Source organism: Ctenopharyngodon idella, chromosome 15 (genome assembly GCF_019924925.1).
Source record: "Ctenopharyngodon idella isolate HZGC_01 chromosome 15, HZGC01, whole genome shotgun sequence".
Classification (NCBI taxonomy): domain Eukaryota; kingdom Metazoa; phylum Chordata; class Actinopteri; order Cypriniformes; family Xenocyprididae; genus Ctenopharyngodon; species Ctenopharyngodon idella.
In genome coordinates, this window is record NC_067234.1 from 3,862,571 (window position 1) to 3,879,114 (window position 16,544).

The following is a 16,544-nucleotide window of genomic DNA, read 5'->3' on the forward strand; positions in this document are numbered from 1 at the left end:
CAAATGCTGTCTGAAAAAAAAATGCTGAATGTGACTAACCTCTGACCTCTGTATCTCTTTAAATTTTCCTTTAAGGGTCCTGATTATAATGCTGCTTACACAAACATATCTGGAAATATCCGATGAAAATGAAACATCATAGTATCTGCGCACTAGCAGTTACAGCATGTGCTCAGAGTTTGAGTCCGGATCACATCATTTCCCCATCCTGTTCTGCTGTTCAACATTGTTTTATTGATGACAACAATGTGAAATGGATACGGAAAACAAAACAAAAATAAATGTTATGATCTTATACTTCAGGAAGTTTCCAATTTTAGAAACGCAAATACATAAATACTTTTTTTGTGTCTGTAGTTTGTAACTTTGTATTGACTTTAATGTTTTTAATGCATGCTTCTTATATTATTCTGTATTTAAAAAAAAAAAAAAAAAAAGATATTACAATTTTTTTTTTTTTCCCGAAAACAAAACACCTTTTTGCAGTTTTTGCAATTTTTTTTTTTTTTTTTTTTTTTTTTTTTTGCGTGAAATTAATCTTGTACTACCTTTCTTTAAAATAAAGAAACATACTTTTGGTGTATAGTGTTCACAGTTATTTGTTTGTCTGTCTCATAGTTTCGTGTTTAGATATCTACAATTTTTTTAAATGGGTGGATGGCAGCATCATTTGACATTTCAAGGGAAAATGTCTACGCTGGAAAGTGTAGACATCCAAGCAATTACAACATAGCTCCCCTCCTCTATCTGACCCCAACCTTAAGCCTTCATTCATTTCATGAATTTTGTATTTTGCTGTGCTTGATACTAGATTCTTACCCAATCCACTTGTTTTGAATAAAGGGAAATGATTTACATTTAAGTATTAGCAAAAAAGACAGAAAAGTAATTTATTTTTAAGCCACTTTCACTTCTCAGTTTTGTAGTTTCTTGTTGTTACAGGGCACAGATGAAAACATCCAAAAATGGGCAGAAAACACACACACACACACACACACACACACACACACACACATTAGTGTTTTAAATATAGATACTTTAAATAAATGATTAGTAACAAAATGCTAGATAGATATATCAAATAGATATATCTATTTGAAACAAATTATAGGTAAGAAAACGCTTATTCCAGGTTTCACTTTTAAAACACAATTTTCAGGTCTCATTGTAATTGTAATGTGATATTATTACAAAAACATACCTCAGATGAACAAATGAAGTGGTAAACCTTGACAAGATATGATGTGAAATGTTATTATTATGATTTTATAAGTTTGAATATGATTTTAAAACACTTGAAAATAATTATATTAGTGAGTACATTGAGTGGTCCTTTGTTGCCATCTGGTGGTTAGAGTGGCAATTTCAAGGAATATACCATTATACTTGTAGGAACATTGCCATTGTTCTCCTTTTTAACTGTTATAAAGGCACCTATTGCCTGATCTCCATGACATTTTGCATGCTTGTTAAGAGTCATATGTCACATGTGCTTATTTTTGAGAAGATCTGAGCGTTCCTTGAGGAGTTATAGTTTTTTTTGGGACACTTGGTCAAGGCCACATATTGAAATGACCCTGTTATAACTTATAAGTTCTTACTTTTTTTGGAAAAAAAAAAAAAAATCTATTTTTTTTTTTTTTTTGATAAATATTGACCTAGATAGTCCAGAGACAGGGTATATACAGAACTTCTTAAGTGGAATTTAATACCTTTTACTACCTTTTTTAATACCTTCAAAATATTTTTTAATACCAGCGTGACTTCAAGCTGCAACTGTAGTGGCGTAAATGAAATATCTTTCCAAATGGAATAACATATTGCATCACAATGTAACGAGGTCATTATAACTTAATATCAACACTGGACTCAAAAACTGCCCACAGATATAATAGAAATAAAGACAGAAGAGGAAGGAGACATCTTCTTCATAGATCATTAGTCAGTAAGTCTGATGTGTGAGCAATCTAAAACAGAGGTGGCCGTGAAGTAAGCACAGGTGTTATTAAAATAAATTAAGCTGATACATTTAAGTAAAGCAGAGGGATTAATCAAGATGTCACAATGGGCCTTTGTCCATAGTTTTTAATCAATGTCAAAAAGTAACAATTGCATAACAATGTTGGACATTTGAATGAACAGCTACGCATCAAAATTTGAACCAAATTTCCAAGTGGTTCAATTTGGGCCTTGAAAAATAAAAAGAGGAAGCAACCAGATAATAATAAAGTGCAACTTTACACTGCAATTATATAAGTATGTGACAGATTTCACTGCCTGTAACATTGGGCCTATGTTGACCAGTCATTGGCATGTCTACTCATTTGGCCCTTAGTAGAATAAAGTGCCTTATTAATAAAGTGCAGAATATCTCGTTAACTATGTTACATACACCAATCGGTTCTCTGCAATCACACTTCCCTATACACACTTCCCTACACACTTACCTCCACTTTAGGCTACAACGTAAATCCCCCTTTGAAATGCTGAATATAACAATTGACAAATAACCAGGGCTGGAAATGGCTGAGATTCACTGGGGGGACTCTATATGGGAAGATTTTTTTTTTTTTTTTTTTTACTTTCAATGACTTTTCAGATGTATTTAAATATAAAATATTATATAATTATATAATATGCTAGCATTAAACAGGCCTATTTCATGTTTCCTCCAAACAATATTTTCTTAATTATCAAGCAGACACATGAAAGGTCAATGAACAACATTTATCAACTGTGTGTGGCACAAACATGTTCATTCAACAGAATCTCTGCTTGGAGAAAATTACCTGTTTGATTTTTGGCCAAATTAAAGATACATTTTCTAGGAAGTTGCATATGTGGTGCATACTGAATTGAACAGGTCACACACATTTTAAATACATTTGTCCTCTGGTTAAAGAAAACTAATGTTTAATCAATAATTCAAGAAGATCCATGATTCTAACTTGTACTTGGCCTTATGAAAAAGTAGTTCTTGTAATTGTTTAACATAGCATTTGTTACAATAAGGATGTAATTAAAGCTAGACCACTGATGGCTCCTCATTGCATGCTTAGGGCAATATTAACTTTTTTCTCTCTTTTTTAAAATCTATTCCCTTAATAGATTATATATTATAAATTCTTCAACAAGTTAGTTAAAATGTACCACAATAAATACAACAGAACGTGATAAATTCTAGGAAAAGTGGTCATGAAAAGTTTAAAAAGCTTGCAGGATCATCATCATGTTCCCATTCAGTCGGTCACGTTCAACGTACGTCGGACAGACCGACGAATAGGAATCTCGCTAGAGAGGCCAATCTACTTCGAGTGTAACTACAACGAGCCAATGCACATTGGCATGCAATCATATGCATCAGCTGCTCGCCTCGCAGCGCGGGTATATAACGAGCAGCAGGTGCGTTGCATCTTCAACTTTTCGCTTCAGAGCCGAACCTCATGGTTACTACGGAGTGTATCAAGACTGAAAAAACGAGCCGTTGCGGGACTTCTCTGTTGTGCAGGCGGACAGCACTGCAGCGGGCCGGTCTCCTTCCTTTGTGTTGCCGAGGAGCAAATTCAGAGCCGTTCTCACGGCTGGTAGAGCGGTGCGCTTAGAGCGCTAAAAAGCTGTTCTGACAGCTGGTGAGACGGTTGTGAGGAGGGAGTGCACACGACAGGCTGCACTACTTCCCTGTCTGTGTTGCTGCGGCTTTTTCCCCTGCGTGCTTCGGCACGTAAAGAGCGAGTCCCTAAAAGAGCTTACACAAGTAGATTCGCGTCTTTTTAAAGATGTCGTTCTACTTGTGTGTTTCTGGATGCGGTCGTTATCTATCACCGCGGGATGGTCACCAACGCTGTATCGCGTGCCTGGGCTTAAGTCACGCTGAAGCGGCGTTTGTGGATGAGTCATGCACCCATTGTGGGAAGATGACCATCTCGGAGTTGCGATCTAGACTCCAGTTCCTGCAAAGGGGCGGAGTCCCGGTGCCGTTGCCTCGTTCCAATCCTCCTCAGAGGGTTGCTGCGGGCAGCGGTGCTGGTGATCTGAGGATCACGGTGAGCGCGCTTCCTTCGGGGAACCAACCCCCTAGGAACCCTCATCCCTCCTGCACTCCGCAGCCAGTAGAGCTGCCGGGGGAGCGCGGTGGACCACCCCAGAGGTGCGTACCATCCGTATCCTTCGGAGCTCCCCAAGATGATAGGATGTCGATCGCTGCATCGGAGGGTGAGCCTGATACTTCGGGGGATGATGATTCGGCGCAGCTGCCTCCTTCGGGAGTGACAACTGTGCCCGATTCGGACCCGGAAATGATGGCTATGCTTGCCCGGGCCGCCAACAGGGTTGGGCTCGTGTGGAATCCTCCACCGTGTCCCGAACCCTCGAGGCTGGACGATTGGTTTCTCGGGGTGGCCAGGGCTGGTTCTCAGCCCCCCACCCCAGTTCCTTTCTTCCCGGAGGTGCATGAAGAACTCACTGGCACATGGACGGCACCTTTTACTGCCCGAAACCGTGTCGGTGGGTCCTCCTCCCTCACCACCCTTGATGGCGGGGCGGCTAAGGGTTATACGCGCATACCCCCTGTGGAACGGGCCGTTGCTATGCAACTGTGCCCTAACTCCACCTGGCGGGGGGAGCCGTCTCTCCCTTCCCGGGCCTGTAAGTACTCGTCGGACCTTACCGGCAAGGCTTATCAGGCCTGTGGGGAAGCCGCCTCTGCCTTGCACGCTATGGCGTTGCTGCAGGTCCATCAGGCCAAGGCACTGAAGGACCTGCACGAGGGTGGTCATGACCCACAAGTTCTTCAGGAGCTTCGGGCCGCGACGGACCTTGCGCTTCGTGCGACGAAGGTCACGGCGCGGTCTGTGGGTCGTGCGATGTCCACGCTAGTGGTCCAGGAGCGCCATCTCTGGCTGTGTCTTGCGGACATGAGGGATACCGACAAAGTCAGGTTTCTTAATTCCCCCGTGTCCCAGACCGGCCTCTTCGGCGACGCGGTCGAGAACTTTGCCCAGCAGTTCTCGGCTGTACAGAAGCAGTCTGAGGCGATCAGTCACATCCTGCCGAGGCGGTCAGCTGCTGCACCTCCACCGCCCGTGCCCCAGCAGCAGCCGTCATCCAAGCGGCGCCGTGGAGCCGGTCGTGGTCAGGGTGCCCAGCCCGTCCTGCCCGCCCCCAAGAAGAAGGGCGGCAAGGCCAAGTCCAAGAGGCCCTAGGACGGGCGACCCGGAGATGGAGGGGACTGCTCTTCAGGAGATGGTAACCGCACCACTCCTTCCCCCGGAGGAGGGCCGGGTGGAGAATCCTTTGTTTCCTTTTGTTTGTGTTCCGCCGCTGGCCCAACAGCCAGCGGTACCCAAATTCTCAATAAAAGAGCAGTTTCCTTCATCTCCGGGTCCGAAGAGGGCTCGGAGAGCAGTGGGAGGGCAAGAACCTCACCTCTCTCATCCCCCTCTTCTGTCGCCAGCGGACAGCAGCGAGCGGCGGGTAACCAAAGCCTTGACCGCTCCCTCTGTCCTCCCGTGGAACCAGGTAAGTGTTGCACATCACACTGTGACGCCGCTTCGGGCCGCCTCGCAAAGAGAGCCCCCCGGGCCGCGTCCCTGGCTTCCACCTCGCTGCCCCACTGCGGGTACGCCTGCGGTCCCTTTGGTCCCGCTTGTTCGGTCTCTGAGTGCCTGGCTAGCGCTCCCCAGGCCGTCTCGCTGGCTTATTCGGACCGTCAGGCTCGGCTATGCGATTCAGTTCGCCCGGCGTCCCCCCAAGTTCAGGGGCGTCCTCTTTACTACAGTGAAAGATGTAGATGCCCATGTCTTGCGTGCGGAGGTCGCGGTCCTACTGGCGAAGGACGCGATAGAGCCGGTCCCTCCAGCCGATATGAGGTCAGGGTTCTACAGTCCCTACTTCATTGTACCCAAGAAAAGCGGTGGGTTACGACCGATCCTGGATCTGCGAGTTTTGAATCGGAGCCTTCACAAGCTACCGTTCAAAATGCTCACGCAGAAACGCATTTTAGAGTGCATCCGTCCCCAGGATTGGTTTGCAGCGATCGACCTGAAGGACGCGTACTTTCATGTTTTGATTCTTCCGCGTCACAGGCCATTCCTGCGCTTCGCGTTCGAAGGTCGAGCATATCAGTACAGAGTCCTACCCTTCGGGCTGGCCCTGTCTCCCCGCGTCTTCACGAAGCTCGTGGAGGGAGCCCTTGTTCCCATGAGAGAACAGGGTGTTCGCATTCTCAACTATCTCGACGACTGGCTCATTCTGGCACAGTCCCGGGATCAGTTGTGCGAACACAGGGATTTGGTGCTCAGACACCTCAGCCAGTTGGGTCTTCAGGTCAACTGGGAAAAGAGCAAACTCGCCCCGGTGCAGAGGATCTCTTTTCTCGGTATGGAGTTGGATTCGGTTGAACAGATAGCACGCCTCACAGAGGAACGTGCTCAGTCGGTGTTGAACTGCCTGAATACGTTCAACGGCAGGACAGCGGTTCCACTGAAATTTTTTCAGAGGCTCCTGGGGCATATGGCAGCCGCAGCGACAGTAACCCCGCTCGGTCTGCTTCATATGAGACCGCTTCAACACTGGCTACACGGCCGGGTCCCAAGATGGGCGTGGCAACGCGGCACGTTCCGGGTGGCAATCACTCAGGAGTGCCGCCAAACCTTCAGCCCGTGGTCGGACCCCTTGTTTCTTCGGGCTGGAGTACCCCTAGAGCAGGTGTCCCGGCATGCTGTGGTATTCACGGATGCCTCTGCCACGGGCTGGGGTGCCACGTACAACGGGCATGCAGTGTCAGGGGTGTGGACGGGCCCCCATCTGCATTGGCACATCAACTGCCTCGAGTTGCTAGCGGTACGCCTTGCTCTGAGCCGCCTCAAAGGGCCGCTACGGGGCAAGCATGTACTGGTCCGGACGGACAACACTGCGACCGTTGCGTACATCAACCGTCAAGGTGGTCTACGCTCCCGTCGCATGTCGCAACTCGCCCGCCATCTCCTCCTCTGGAGTCAGAAGCATCTGAGGTCACTTCGTGCCATTCATATTCCCGGTGTGCTCAACCGTGTGGCCGACGAGCTTTCACGAGCTGCGCTGCCAGGAGAGTGGCAACTCCACCCCCAGGTGGTCCAGCTGATTTGGAGAGAGTTCGGAGAGGCTCAGGTAGACCTGTTTGCCTCACCAGAAACCTCCCATTGCTGGTTGTTTTACTCCCTGTCCGGGGGAACACTCGGAACAGACGCACTGGCGCACAGCTGGCCCCGGGGCCTTCGCAAATATGCGTTTCCCCCAGTGAGCCTACTTGCACAGACCCTGTGCAAAGTCAGGGAGGACGAGGAGCAGGTCCTGCTAGTTGCGCCCTATTGGCCCAACCGGACCTGGTTCCCGGAACTCTCACTCCTCGCGACAGCCCCTCCCTGGCCCATTCCTCTGAGGAAGGACCTTCTTTCTCAGAGACGGGGCACTCTCTGGCACCCGCGTCCAGACCTCTGGAAACTCCATGTCTGGTCCCTGGACGGGACACGGAGGTTCTAGGTGACTTACCCCCCGAGGTACTTAACACCATCGCTTCGGCGCGTGCTCCGTCTACGAGACGGGCTTACGCCTTGAAGTGGAACCTGTTCGTCGAGTGGTGTTCTTCTCGTCGAGAGGACCCCCGAAGATGCTCGATCGGTGTCGTGCTTTCCTTCTTGCAGCAGGGGTTGGAGTGTAGGCTGTCCCCCTCCACCCTCAAAGTCCATACTGCTGCTATCTCCGCATATCATGACCACATAGATGGCAAATCTGTTGGTCAGCACGACCTGGTCGTCAGGTTCCTTAGGGGGGCGAGGCGGTTAAATCCTCCTCGTCCCCCCTCCATACCCTCTTGGGACCTTGCTCTGGTGCTGAGAGCACTTCAGATTGCTCCCTTTGAGCCCTTGCAATCAGCAGACTTAAAGATTCTGTCTATGAAGACTTTGCTGCTGGTTGCATTGGCCTCCATCAAGAGGGTAGGGGACCTGCAGTCTTTTTCGGTCGATGAATCGTGCCTGGAGTTCGGGCCGGGTGACGGCCATGTGGTACTGAGACCCCGGCCTGGCTATGTGCCCAAGGTTCCTACCACTCCCTTCAGGGACCAGGTAGTGAGCCTGCAAGCGCTGCCCTCGGAGGAGGCAGACCCAGCCCTGGATTTGCTCTGTCCAGTTCGCGCTTTGCGACTGTACATAGACAGAACTCAAAGCTTCAGGACCTCAGACCAGCTCTTTGTCTGTTACGGAGGCCAGCAGAAGGGAAAGGCTGTCTCCAAGCAGAGGATGGCCCACTGGATAGTGGATGCCATCGCCCGGGCTTACCAAGCTCAGGGCGTGCCCTGCCCGCTCAGGCTGCATGCGCACTCCACGAGAGGCGTCGCATCTTCCTGGGCGCTGGCTCGTGGCGCCTCGCTAACAGACATCTGTAGAGCTGCGGGCTGGGCGACACCTAACATGTTCGCTAGATTCTATAGCCTTCGTGTCGAGCCGGTCTCCTCCCGTGTTCTCACCTCAGGTCAGAGGCACGGAGAGGCCCCGGCTTAGTGTCGGCTTTCTGCGCTTACATGCGCTTTTTTTCTCCAGAGAGTCCCTACAAGGCAGACCCTGTTGAGTCCTCCGATCTCCCTTCGGCAGCCGACGTGGCGGAGCGTCTGGCGCTAGGCCTATACTCCGTTGTATCCTTGAGAACCGGGTTTAGGCTGGGTACCATATGTGTGACCCTACTGGGATCCCATATGTCTAGTTCCACGGTTGCTCCTAAACGAAGCCCGTGTCTTTCCCTCTGGGAGAACCCACCTCTCATCGAGTTGGAGTCACCCCAGTTCTTCCATATGTAGTACAGCCTACGGGTTAGTCCATATGTACTTCTCCACATAACTCCTTCGGGGAAGGATGTGGCTTCCGCAGCGTTCCCTTCCCAGCGGAAGGGTACGCTTTCCCAGCGTTATCCACAGTCTCACTGAATGGGTTTTGGGGAACAGCAGTGATCGACACTCTCTGTGTTAGCCCTGTCCCACCGTCCGTAGGCAAGGGGGTTCAGGTGGCTTACAACAGAGCGCTGGAAGGGGGCAGCCCCTGTGGCGCTTTGGTAGGGATTCCTATTCGTCAGTCTGTCCGACGTACGTCGAACATGACCGACTGAATGGGAACGTCTCGGTTACAAAGGTAACCCTCGTTCCCTGAAGGAGGGAACGGAGACGTACGTCCCGTCGCCACAGTCGCTGTACCCCGCTGATGCTGCCGCCTATCCGGTTCGGCTCCTCAGCGAAAACCTGAAGATGCAACGCACCTGCTGCTCGTTATATACCCGCGCTGCGAGGCGAGCAGCTGATGCATATGATTGCATGCCAATGTGCATTGGCTCGTTGTAGTTACACTCGAAGTAGATTGGCCTCTCTAGCGAGATTCCTATTCGTCGGTCTGTCCGACGTACGTCTCCGTTCCCTCCTTCAGGGAACGAGGGTTACCTTTGTAACCGAGACGTTTTCCCCTCTTTTCATCAGTCTTTTTAGTGGCTGTTTTTCGATCATGTTTGACTTTCTCCATAGCGTTTTACTACATTCTCAATAGAATTCAAATGGGTTCCACATTTTATCATAGGAACGGCTCGCGCAAATCTTATCACACTTTTGGAGCGCGCTGGTGAACGCGCATGCGGTGATTCGTGCGCGGCGCGCCACTCATGCTTGTGAAAGCTCCGAACGCGCGATTTATACAATTAATTAACAGCCTGATTCTATGTTTCGGTGTGGTGGTTAGAGTACCGGCAACATGTAAGAAATGGCGGTACGCAAGACAAAGCGTGGGTACGCTACAGATTAAAATAGAGAAGTGCCGGTGCGTACCGGCCACTTCGAGCAACGAGTAAGATCAACACGATAAGCGGTGGTGATGGGGCATAGCGTCTGCTGTCTGACGTCTGTCACGCACCTGTTGACGATGCTGCTAGGACTACTGCTGGCAGTGGTTTGCATCGGGAGAGCAGTCGAGGTTGAGGGCAAAGCACTGGAGGTTGAGGTCGTTGATACCTCCAGCAAGCAAACAATTAAAAAAATGCAGTTTAGTGCGTGAGGATGCCAAGGAATTATTCTGAGTGTAAAAGTAGGCTACGTCAAATAATTATTACAAAAAGTTAGGCTCCATTGTGTAACAAGCTAATCTAAATGATACACATTTATTATTTACAATATGGAAAGAGGAAATAAAACATAATTTGTTAAGAGCATGACTCAAACATGCCATTAATGGGCTTATTCCTTGAATAGGAATAGTATGTTGTACTGACAAATGCTTAGTGTAGTTCACTTAGAGAGTACTTGATCATTTACTATAGATTTACCTTTTATTTTTTGAGTTATTTTTATCCATTCCGCATCTCCCACATATGTGTGTTTGTAATGCAAACCAATTGCCTTAAAAAAAAACTAAGCGTAATAGGAATAGTATGTTGTACTGACAAATGCTTAGTGTAGTTCACTTACACAAGAACTGTAGAGAGTAATTGATCATTTACTATAGATTTACTCTTTTATTTTTTGAGTTATTTTTATCCATTCCGCATCTCCCACATATGTGTGTTTTACCAAGGCGGTCTGTGTTGCAAGCTGGTGAATGAAGATACTTGGCAGGTTACGTGTCACTACTCTACTTTATTAATTTATCCAGTTTAAAACCCGGACACCGCCTCACAAATGTGGCTTTTTGTTAATGACTGTCCTACTACAGGATTTAACACAGAGTAACACCTCACTACAAGTTACAAAAGATCACTGTAACATTCTGTCACAGGCAATTGTAGTTGCATTTTTCATGCCCACTGAGTTTCGTTCTGTTCGGCCTCTGTTAACCTTGTCTAATAGGTGCACAAACTTCATTGGCTGATGGCGGCCATGTTTTTTGAGATATGCCAATGTCCTCATAGACGATCGTGGCACCTTTGACAAAGTCAATTGGACTAACAGTTGGGCATTTTTTTTTTCTTCCTGTTATAGCACCACCAAGTGTCCAATCGCCGCAATTTTTCACGTGACCAAAGATTAAGCCCTGGCTTTGGTTAAAATATCTCATTTCATTCTCAAATTATAGCCATTTTAGTAAAAGTGTCTCTGCCCACTTCAAACGTTTTTGTGCCCCTTAGCGTCTGTGAATCGAAATTTCAACTTTTTTTTTTTGTTGTGATAATTATATATATTCAGACTCCAGAGAATCTTTCTGCACTTGTTTGGTTCAGATCAGGCAAAAAACCTAGGACTAGTTTGCAAAAGTAGGTTTTGTACAAAATTCAAAATGGCGGAAATTAAATCGGATATATGTTTTATCTGTCTTGAGCCATGGATTCCAATGATATAAAATACTTGAGTCTACGACAAATGGTCTAGGAGTTATGAATAATTTCAAACTTTTGATTTCTGTAATAATAAACTGAGCAAAATGTTCTTCTCTAGAGTTATTTTTTCTTGCTAACTAATGAATTTTTGGACATAGAATATCTTTTCTGAGGTAAATGTGACATATGACATTGTTTAAAAGCTATTTATTGATGTTTATTAAAGGTGCAGGTGTTCTGGGAAAATGCTAACTTTAGCCTGCTAGCATTGAAAGTGTACATTTCACCCTCCCTGCAAATCGCCGTCCAAAGCCACACCTACAAAACACATGAACGCGCACAGACCAGATGCGAGATGACCAGAGACAAAGTTATTGGATTACATTATGTGTCATTCACCAGTGAGAAAATTTTACAGTAGCCTACAGTGAGTAACAGTATTACAATAAGGAATGTAAACAACTTTTTAAAAATGAATTAGATGCAGCAAATGGATATGCTGGACATTTCTAACGTGGCAGCTGATGAAAAACTAGCAGCATTGAGCACAAAATAAACTGTATTTCAGAACTACAATGTAAACATTGTCAGAATATCAAGCGAAGGAACAACACAAAACTATCTTTTGTGCTAAAGACGGCATGCACAATACTCTGAAGGACTCTGAAGGTATTTTCATTGAAGGAGAAAACAAGATGGCCTTAAGAATCCATGCACCAAAGGTGTGGATGTTGTAGTTTGCTCATAACAAAAAATGTTTCTGAAGAGAATCTCCTATTGCACCTTTAACGCCTGCGTGGTTGAAACACTGATTTTACGTAATTACACTGTGATTACATGAGACATTATACAGATTTCATACATTGTACTGTATCTTTCAACATACTGTCTGATGTTCATTCATGTTTATTTCATTCTGTATTTACTAGTAAATTGGAAAAGATGATCGGTACGAGAGTGCTTTGCACTGCTCTCTCACTTAGAATGAGGTGCCACATCATTCTGTGCCACCACATTAAAGAGCTATTTTAAATGGTACAAATATTTCACAATGTTACTTTTTTTTTTTTTTTTAATGCATTTTGGATCAAAAAAATGCAACCTTGGTAAGAAGAGTACTTTTGAAAACATTAAAAAAAATCTTACCATACCACAACTTTTGAACAGTATCTGAATTTCATTATATTCAAACGTTCAACCATCAAGCTTTTATTTTGGTTGAAAACTGCAGAGAGTGCTTAAAGCTTCTCATTTGTTGGCATTTAATACAAATGCAATGCTGAATACACCAGATAGTGTCTGAATTGCATGCAAATAAACAGTGCAAATAGATTCTGCATGTCCCAGGATACAAAAACATTCCAGGTTTAATAGAATTAAAGAAAAAAAGTTTTACCTTAGAAAGTTTTAAGAAGTCTTCCAGCTTCTCCTTCATGTAGTAAGGAAGGTCCAGAAGATTCGCTCTCAAAGAAAAAAAAAGAAATAAAAAAAAAATCCCTTACACTGAAGTTCACTGAACCAGTATGTTGCAGTATTCAAATGCAAAAAGCAACAAAAACAGCAACATGTAAAACCACTGGCATATTAATAGTTATTCATTTTACTAGTATCAATTCAAACTGACATTTAATCATTTAAGGATTTACCTGTATCTGATGGCGATCTGCAAGAGAGACCATGCATTAAAGCGAGATGTAGTTTCGTCCAGTCCATACACCAGTTCAGTTTCTTGTCAAGGAGCAATATGATCCTAAAAATAAAATTTCATTAGGTTTATTGACAACATGTTGCAGTGCTTACATGGTACAATGACTGTACTGTGTTTTAATTAGGGCTGTGTATTTGACTCGTTTCACAATTTGATTTGATATCAATTCATAAGGTTCCCATTCGATTCTAATCTAGATTCAATTAGATTCATTTGGATATATATTATATACAGTACATTATATTTTTTCTCAAGGAAACATAATCTCTCAACTAATGGTGTAAACTATACCGAGAATTCTGTCAGCTGTCACTACTATAATAGACAAGTAAAAAATTAACAACCAGTTTGTATACAATTGAATATGATGCAGTTTTTATAGTGATAAATGGATTGTATATTTTTACATTCTGAATGTATTGCTATTTGTTATGTTGAATTCATGTTTAGACACCCCAGAGCATGATGTCACATCACGACGTTGCAGTGTCTGAAGAGTTTAATGTGACCGCGGCTTTATACGTGCACTTGAGCGCTGATTAGGCTATGTATAATATATTGGCAATTAAAAGCTCATTATTATGATTTATATAGTTTATTAACGTACGATTAGTTGACTAATCACTGAAATGAAAACTACTAGGTGACTAGAAAACCTTTAGTCAAGGGCAGCCCTACTAGAAAGAGGCCATTATTACTAGGCAATTACAAATATTAGCAAAAAAGTCAAGAAAATAATCAAGAATCTTAAATAAGAAAATGTGGCTTACCCATGTCTGTTATGTGTCCTAACAATGTTAACAAGAGCTCTTTTCATCCTTTTAATTTTTTTAGCTATGCTAGCATGAACCTACGGAGACCCAGACATGACATGCAGGGAAAAAATAGTAGGCTAAATCGTGCGCACGATTTAGTAAATCGAGGGAACGAAATAGTAAATCGTGTGCACGTTTTAGTAAATCGGGGGAACGAATTAGTAAACCGTGCGCACAATTTAATTTTTTTTCTTGCATGTCATGTGTGGGGCTCTGTATGAACCATCTGTAACAACATTAAATTAGGATATTTAAGTAGCACTTAGAAAAATGCCTTAGAAAAATACATTACTGGTGTGCATCATGAGACAAAACAATGGCACTGACATATTTTAGGACACTTCAAGCGATTCCAGAACTCCGTGATTCCATCCTCTGGCCATCAGAGGGCGCCTTCACCCGAATATTGACACTCACTCTCATACACTACATTTCCCATCAGCCCCATACCTGGTACTGATTACGCTGCCCAGCTGCAGCTCGTTGACTGGGCTATGTAAACTGTCGCTGCACCAGTCCTCTTTGCGAGGTCTTGTATTACTACGGTTTGCATTTCTGAGCATTCTTTATTGTTTTGCCTTCCTGTTGATTCCCTATTTACGATTCTCTGCTGCCTACCCTCTGGACTATTTGCTTTGTGTTTTGATATGTGATTGTTCTCCGCCTGCCCTGATCTCCTGCCTGTTTCACGACTACGAATCTGTCTGCCCTCTGTTGCTGTATCTGCTGGTATCTGACCATTGCCTGTTTGACCACGATTACTAATAAAGCCTACTTATGGATCCCACTTTGAGTGACGAGTCGTTACAGAAGACCTCGCCCATACCTGATCCAGCGGCTTTCTCCCACCTGTGTGCTACCATGTCTGCCCAAGCCAGCCAGCTCGCCGCACACCAGCACCAGCTTAATCGTCTTACTTCCATCACAGAGGAGTTGGTGAAAGCACTCCAAAATCTCCACGTTACCACTCCTATGACAGCAACTACACTTGCCGAAGCCGCCATTACACACGCGTCAGAGACGCCATCTCAAGTGAATCCTTGCCTGGCATTTCCCGAGAAGTTCGATGGAGAACTAGCGAAATGTAAGGGTTTTCTACTTCAGTGCTCGCTGTTTGTTGGGCAATAACCCACACTGTATTTGACCGAGGCCGGGAAGATCGCATTTGTTTGCTCATTACTCACCGGCAAAACATTAGAGTGGATTACGGCAGTTTGGAGAGATGACGGTTCAGTCTTCCCGTCATTTGAGACGTTTATGCAGCGATTCTGTGAGGTATTTGATCATCCCAACGAGGGCAAGAGTGCAGGCGAGCGCTTACTGGAGCTCTCTCAGGGGAAAAGGACCACGGTTGAATATGCTCTCATCTTTCGCACTCTCACTGCACAGACTACGTGGGTGAGTGACACTCTTAAAGTACCGTTCAGAAAGGGACTGTCTCACGAGCTGCAATCAGAACTGGCCTGTCGCGATGAGGGGAGAGACTTAAACCAATTTATTGAACTCACAATTCAGATTGATAACCTCATCAGATCCAGAAAACCAAGCACCCGTAACACTGGTCGAGTCCCTGACACCCACTGTCGCAGAGGAAGCTGAGCCCATGCAAATGAACTATCAGCTGAAGAAAGAGATCGTCAACTTTCTCAGTGTTTATGTTTGTACTGTGGTCAGTCTGGTCATCTAAGAAACTCCTGCCCTTCACAACCTCATCCTGAGAGCCAGAAACTGGTGAGTTTTACTGTTAATGCTCTAAACCCCGAACTGTGTGTTACTGTACCCATCTCTATTACTGCCAATGGCCATCAAATCTCTACCACGGCTCTGTTGGACTCAGGAGCTGCTGGAAATTTCATGTCTAGTGACTTTGCCCTACATAATCGCATTGCTCTAATTCAGTGCTCCTATTCTCTAACAGTGGAGGTGATAGATGGACGTCCACTGGGTACTGGACACGTATCATTCATCACAAAAGAACTCTTGATGCAGACAGGTCTCTTTCACACAGAGAAGATTCAATTTTATATCCTTCCCACATCCAACACACTTGTCATCCTTGGATTACCCTGGCTTCATAGACATGATCCCCACGTCTCATGGAAGGAGAGTCAGATCACACAGTGGAACGAGGCATGTTACCCCGGGTGTCTCTCACACATCTCACCTCTGCCTGTTCGAAACATTAATGTCAAAGAGCAACTAATTTCAATCTTCCCAAGGAATATATTGACTTGTCAGTGGCCTTCAGTAAAGTCCATGCATCCAAACTGTATATTTTCCCTCTCCCAGCCTGAGTCCGAAGCCATGACGAAGTACATCGAGGAGGAACTGGCAAAGGGGTTTATACGACCATCAACATCTCCTGCGTCAGCAGGTTTTTCCTTCGTTCGCAAGAAGGATGGAGGTCTTCGACCCTGCATTGATTATCGTGGTCTAAATGAAATGACTATCAAATTCCGGTATCCATTACCTCTGGTTCCTGCAGCACTGGAACAACTCCGCACAGCCAAATACTACACCAAGCTGGATCTACGTAGCGCATACAATCAGATTCGGATCCGAGAGGGGGATGAATGGAAGACAGCTTTTTCCACAACTACTGAACACTATGAATACTTGATTATGCCGTTCAGGCTGGTCAACAGTCCGTTTGTTTTCCAGTCCTTCATCAACAATGTGTTCAGAAACATACTTAACAAGAC

General features: G+C 45.3%; 1 protein-coding gene across 15 annotated transcripts in view; it reads left to right on the forward strand.

Moving 5' to 3' along the window:
* LOC127496289 (sialoadhesin-like) overlaps positions 1-16,544 on the forward strand; it is a 256,687-nt gene that overhangs the window by 109,606 nt on the left and 130,537 nt on the right. Inside the window, exon 22 of one of the 15 annotated variants that reach the window (XM_051864126.1) lies at positions 76-693. The exons of the other annotated variants lie outside the window; for them this stretch is intronic. Coding sequence (XP_051720086.1) covers positions 76-126 — 51 coding nt within the window. The 3' untranslated portion in view covers positions 127-693. Of the gene's footprint in view, positions 1-75; positions 694-16,544 lie in introns of those variants that run through there. 15 annotated transcript variants of the gene reach the window in all.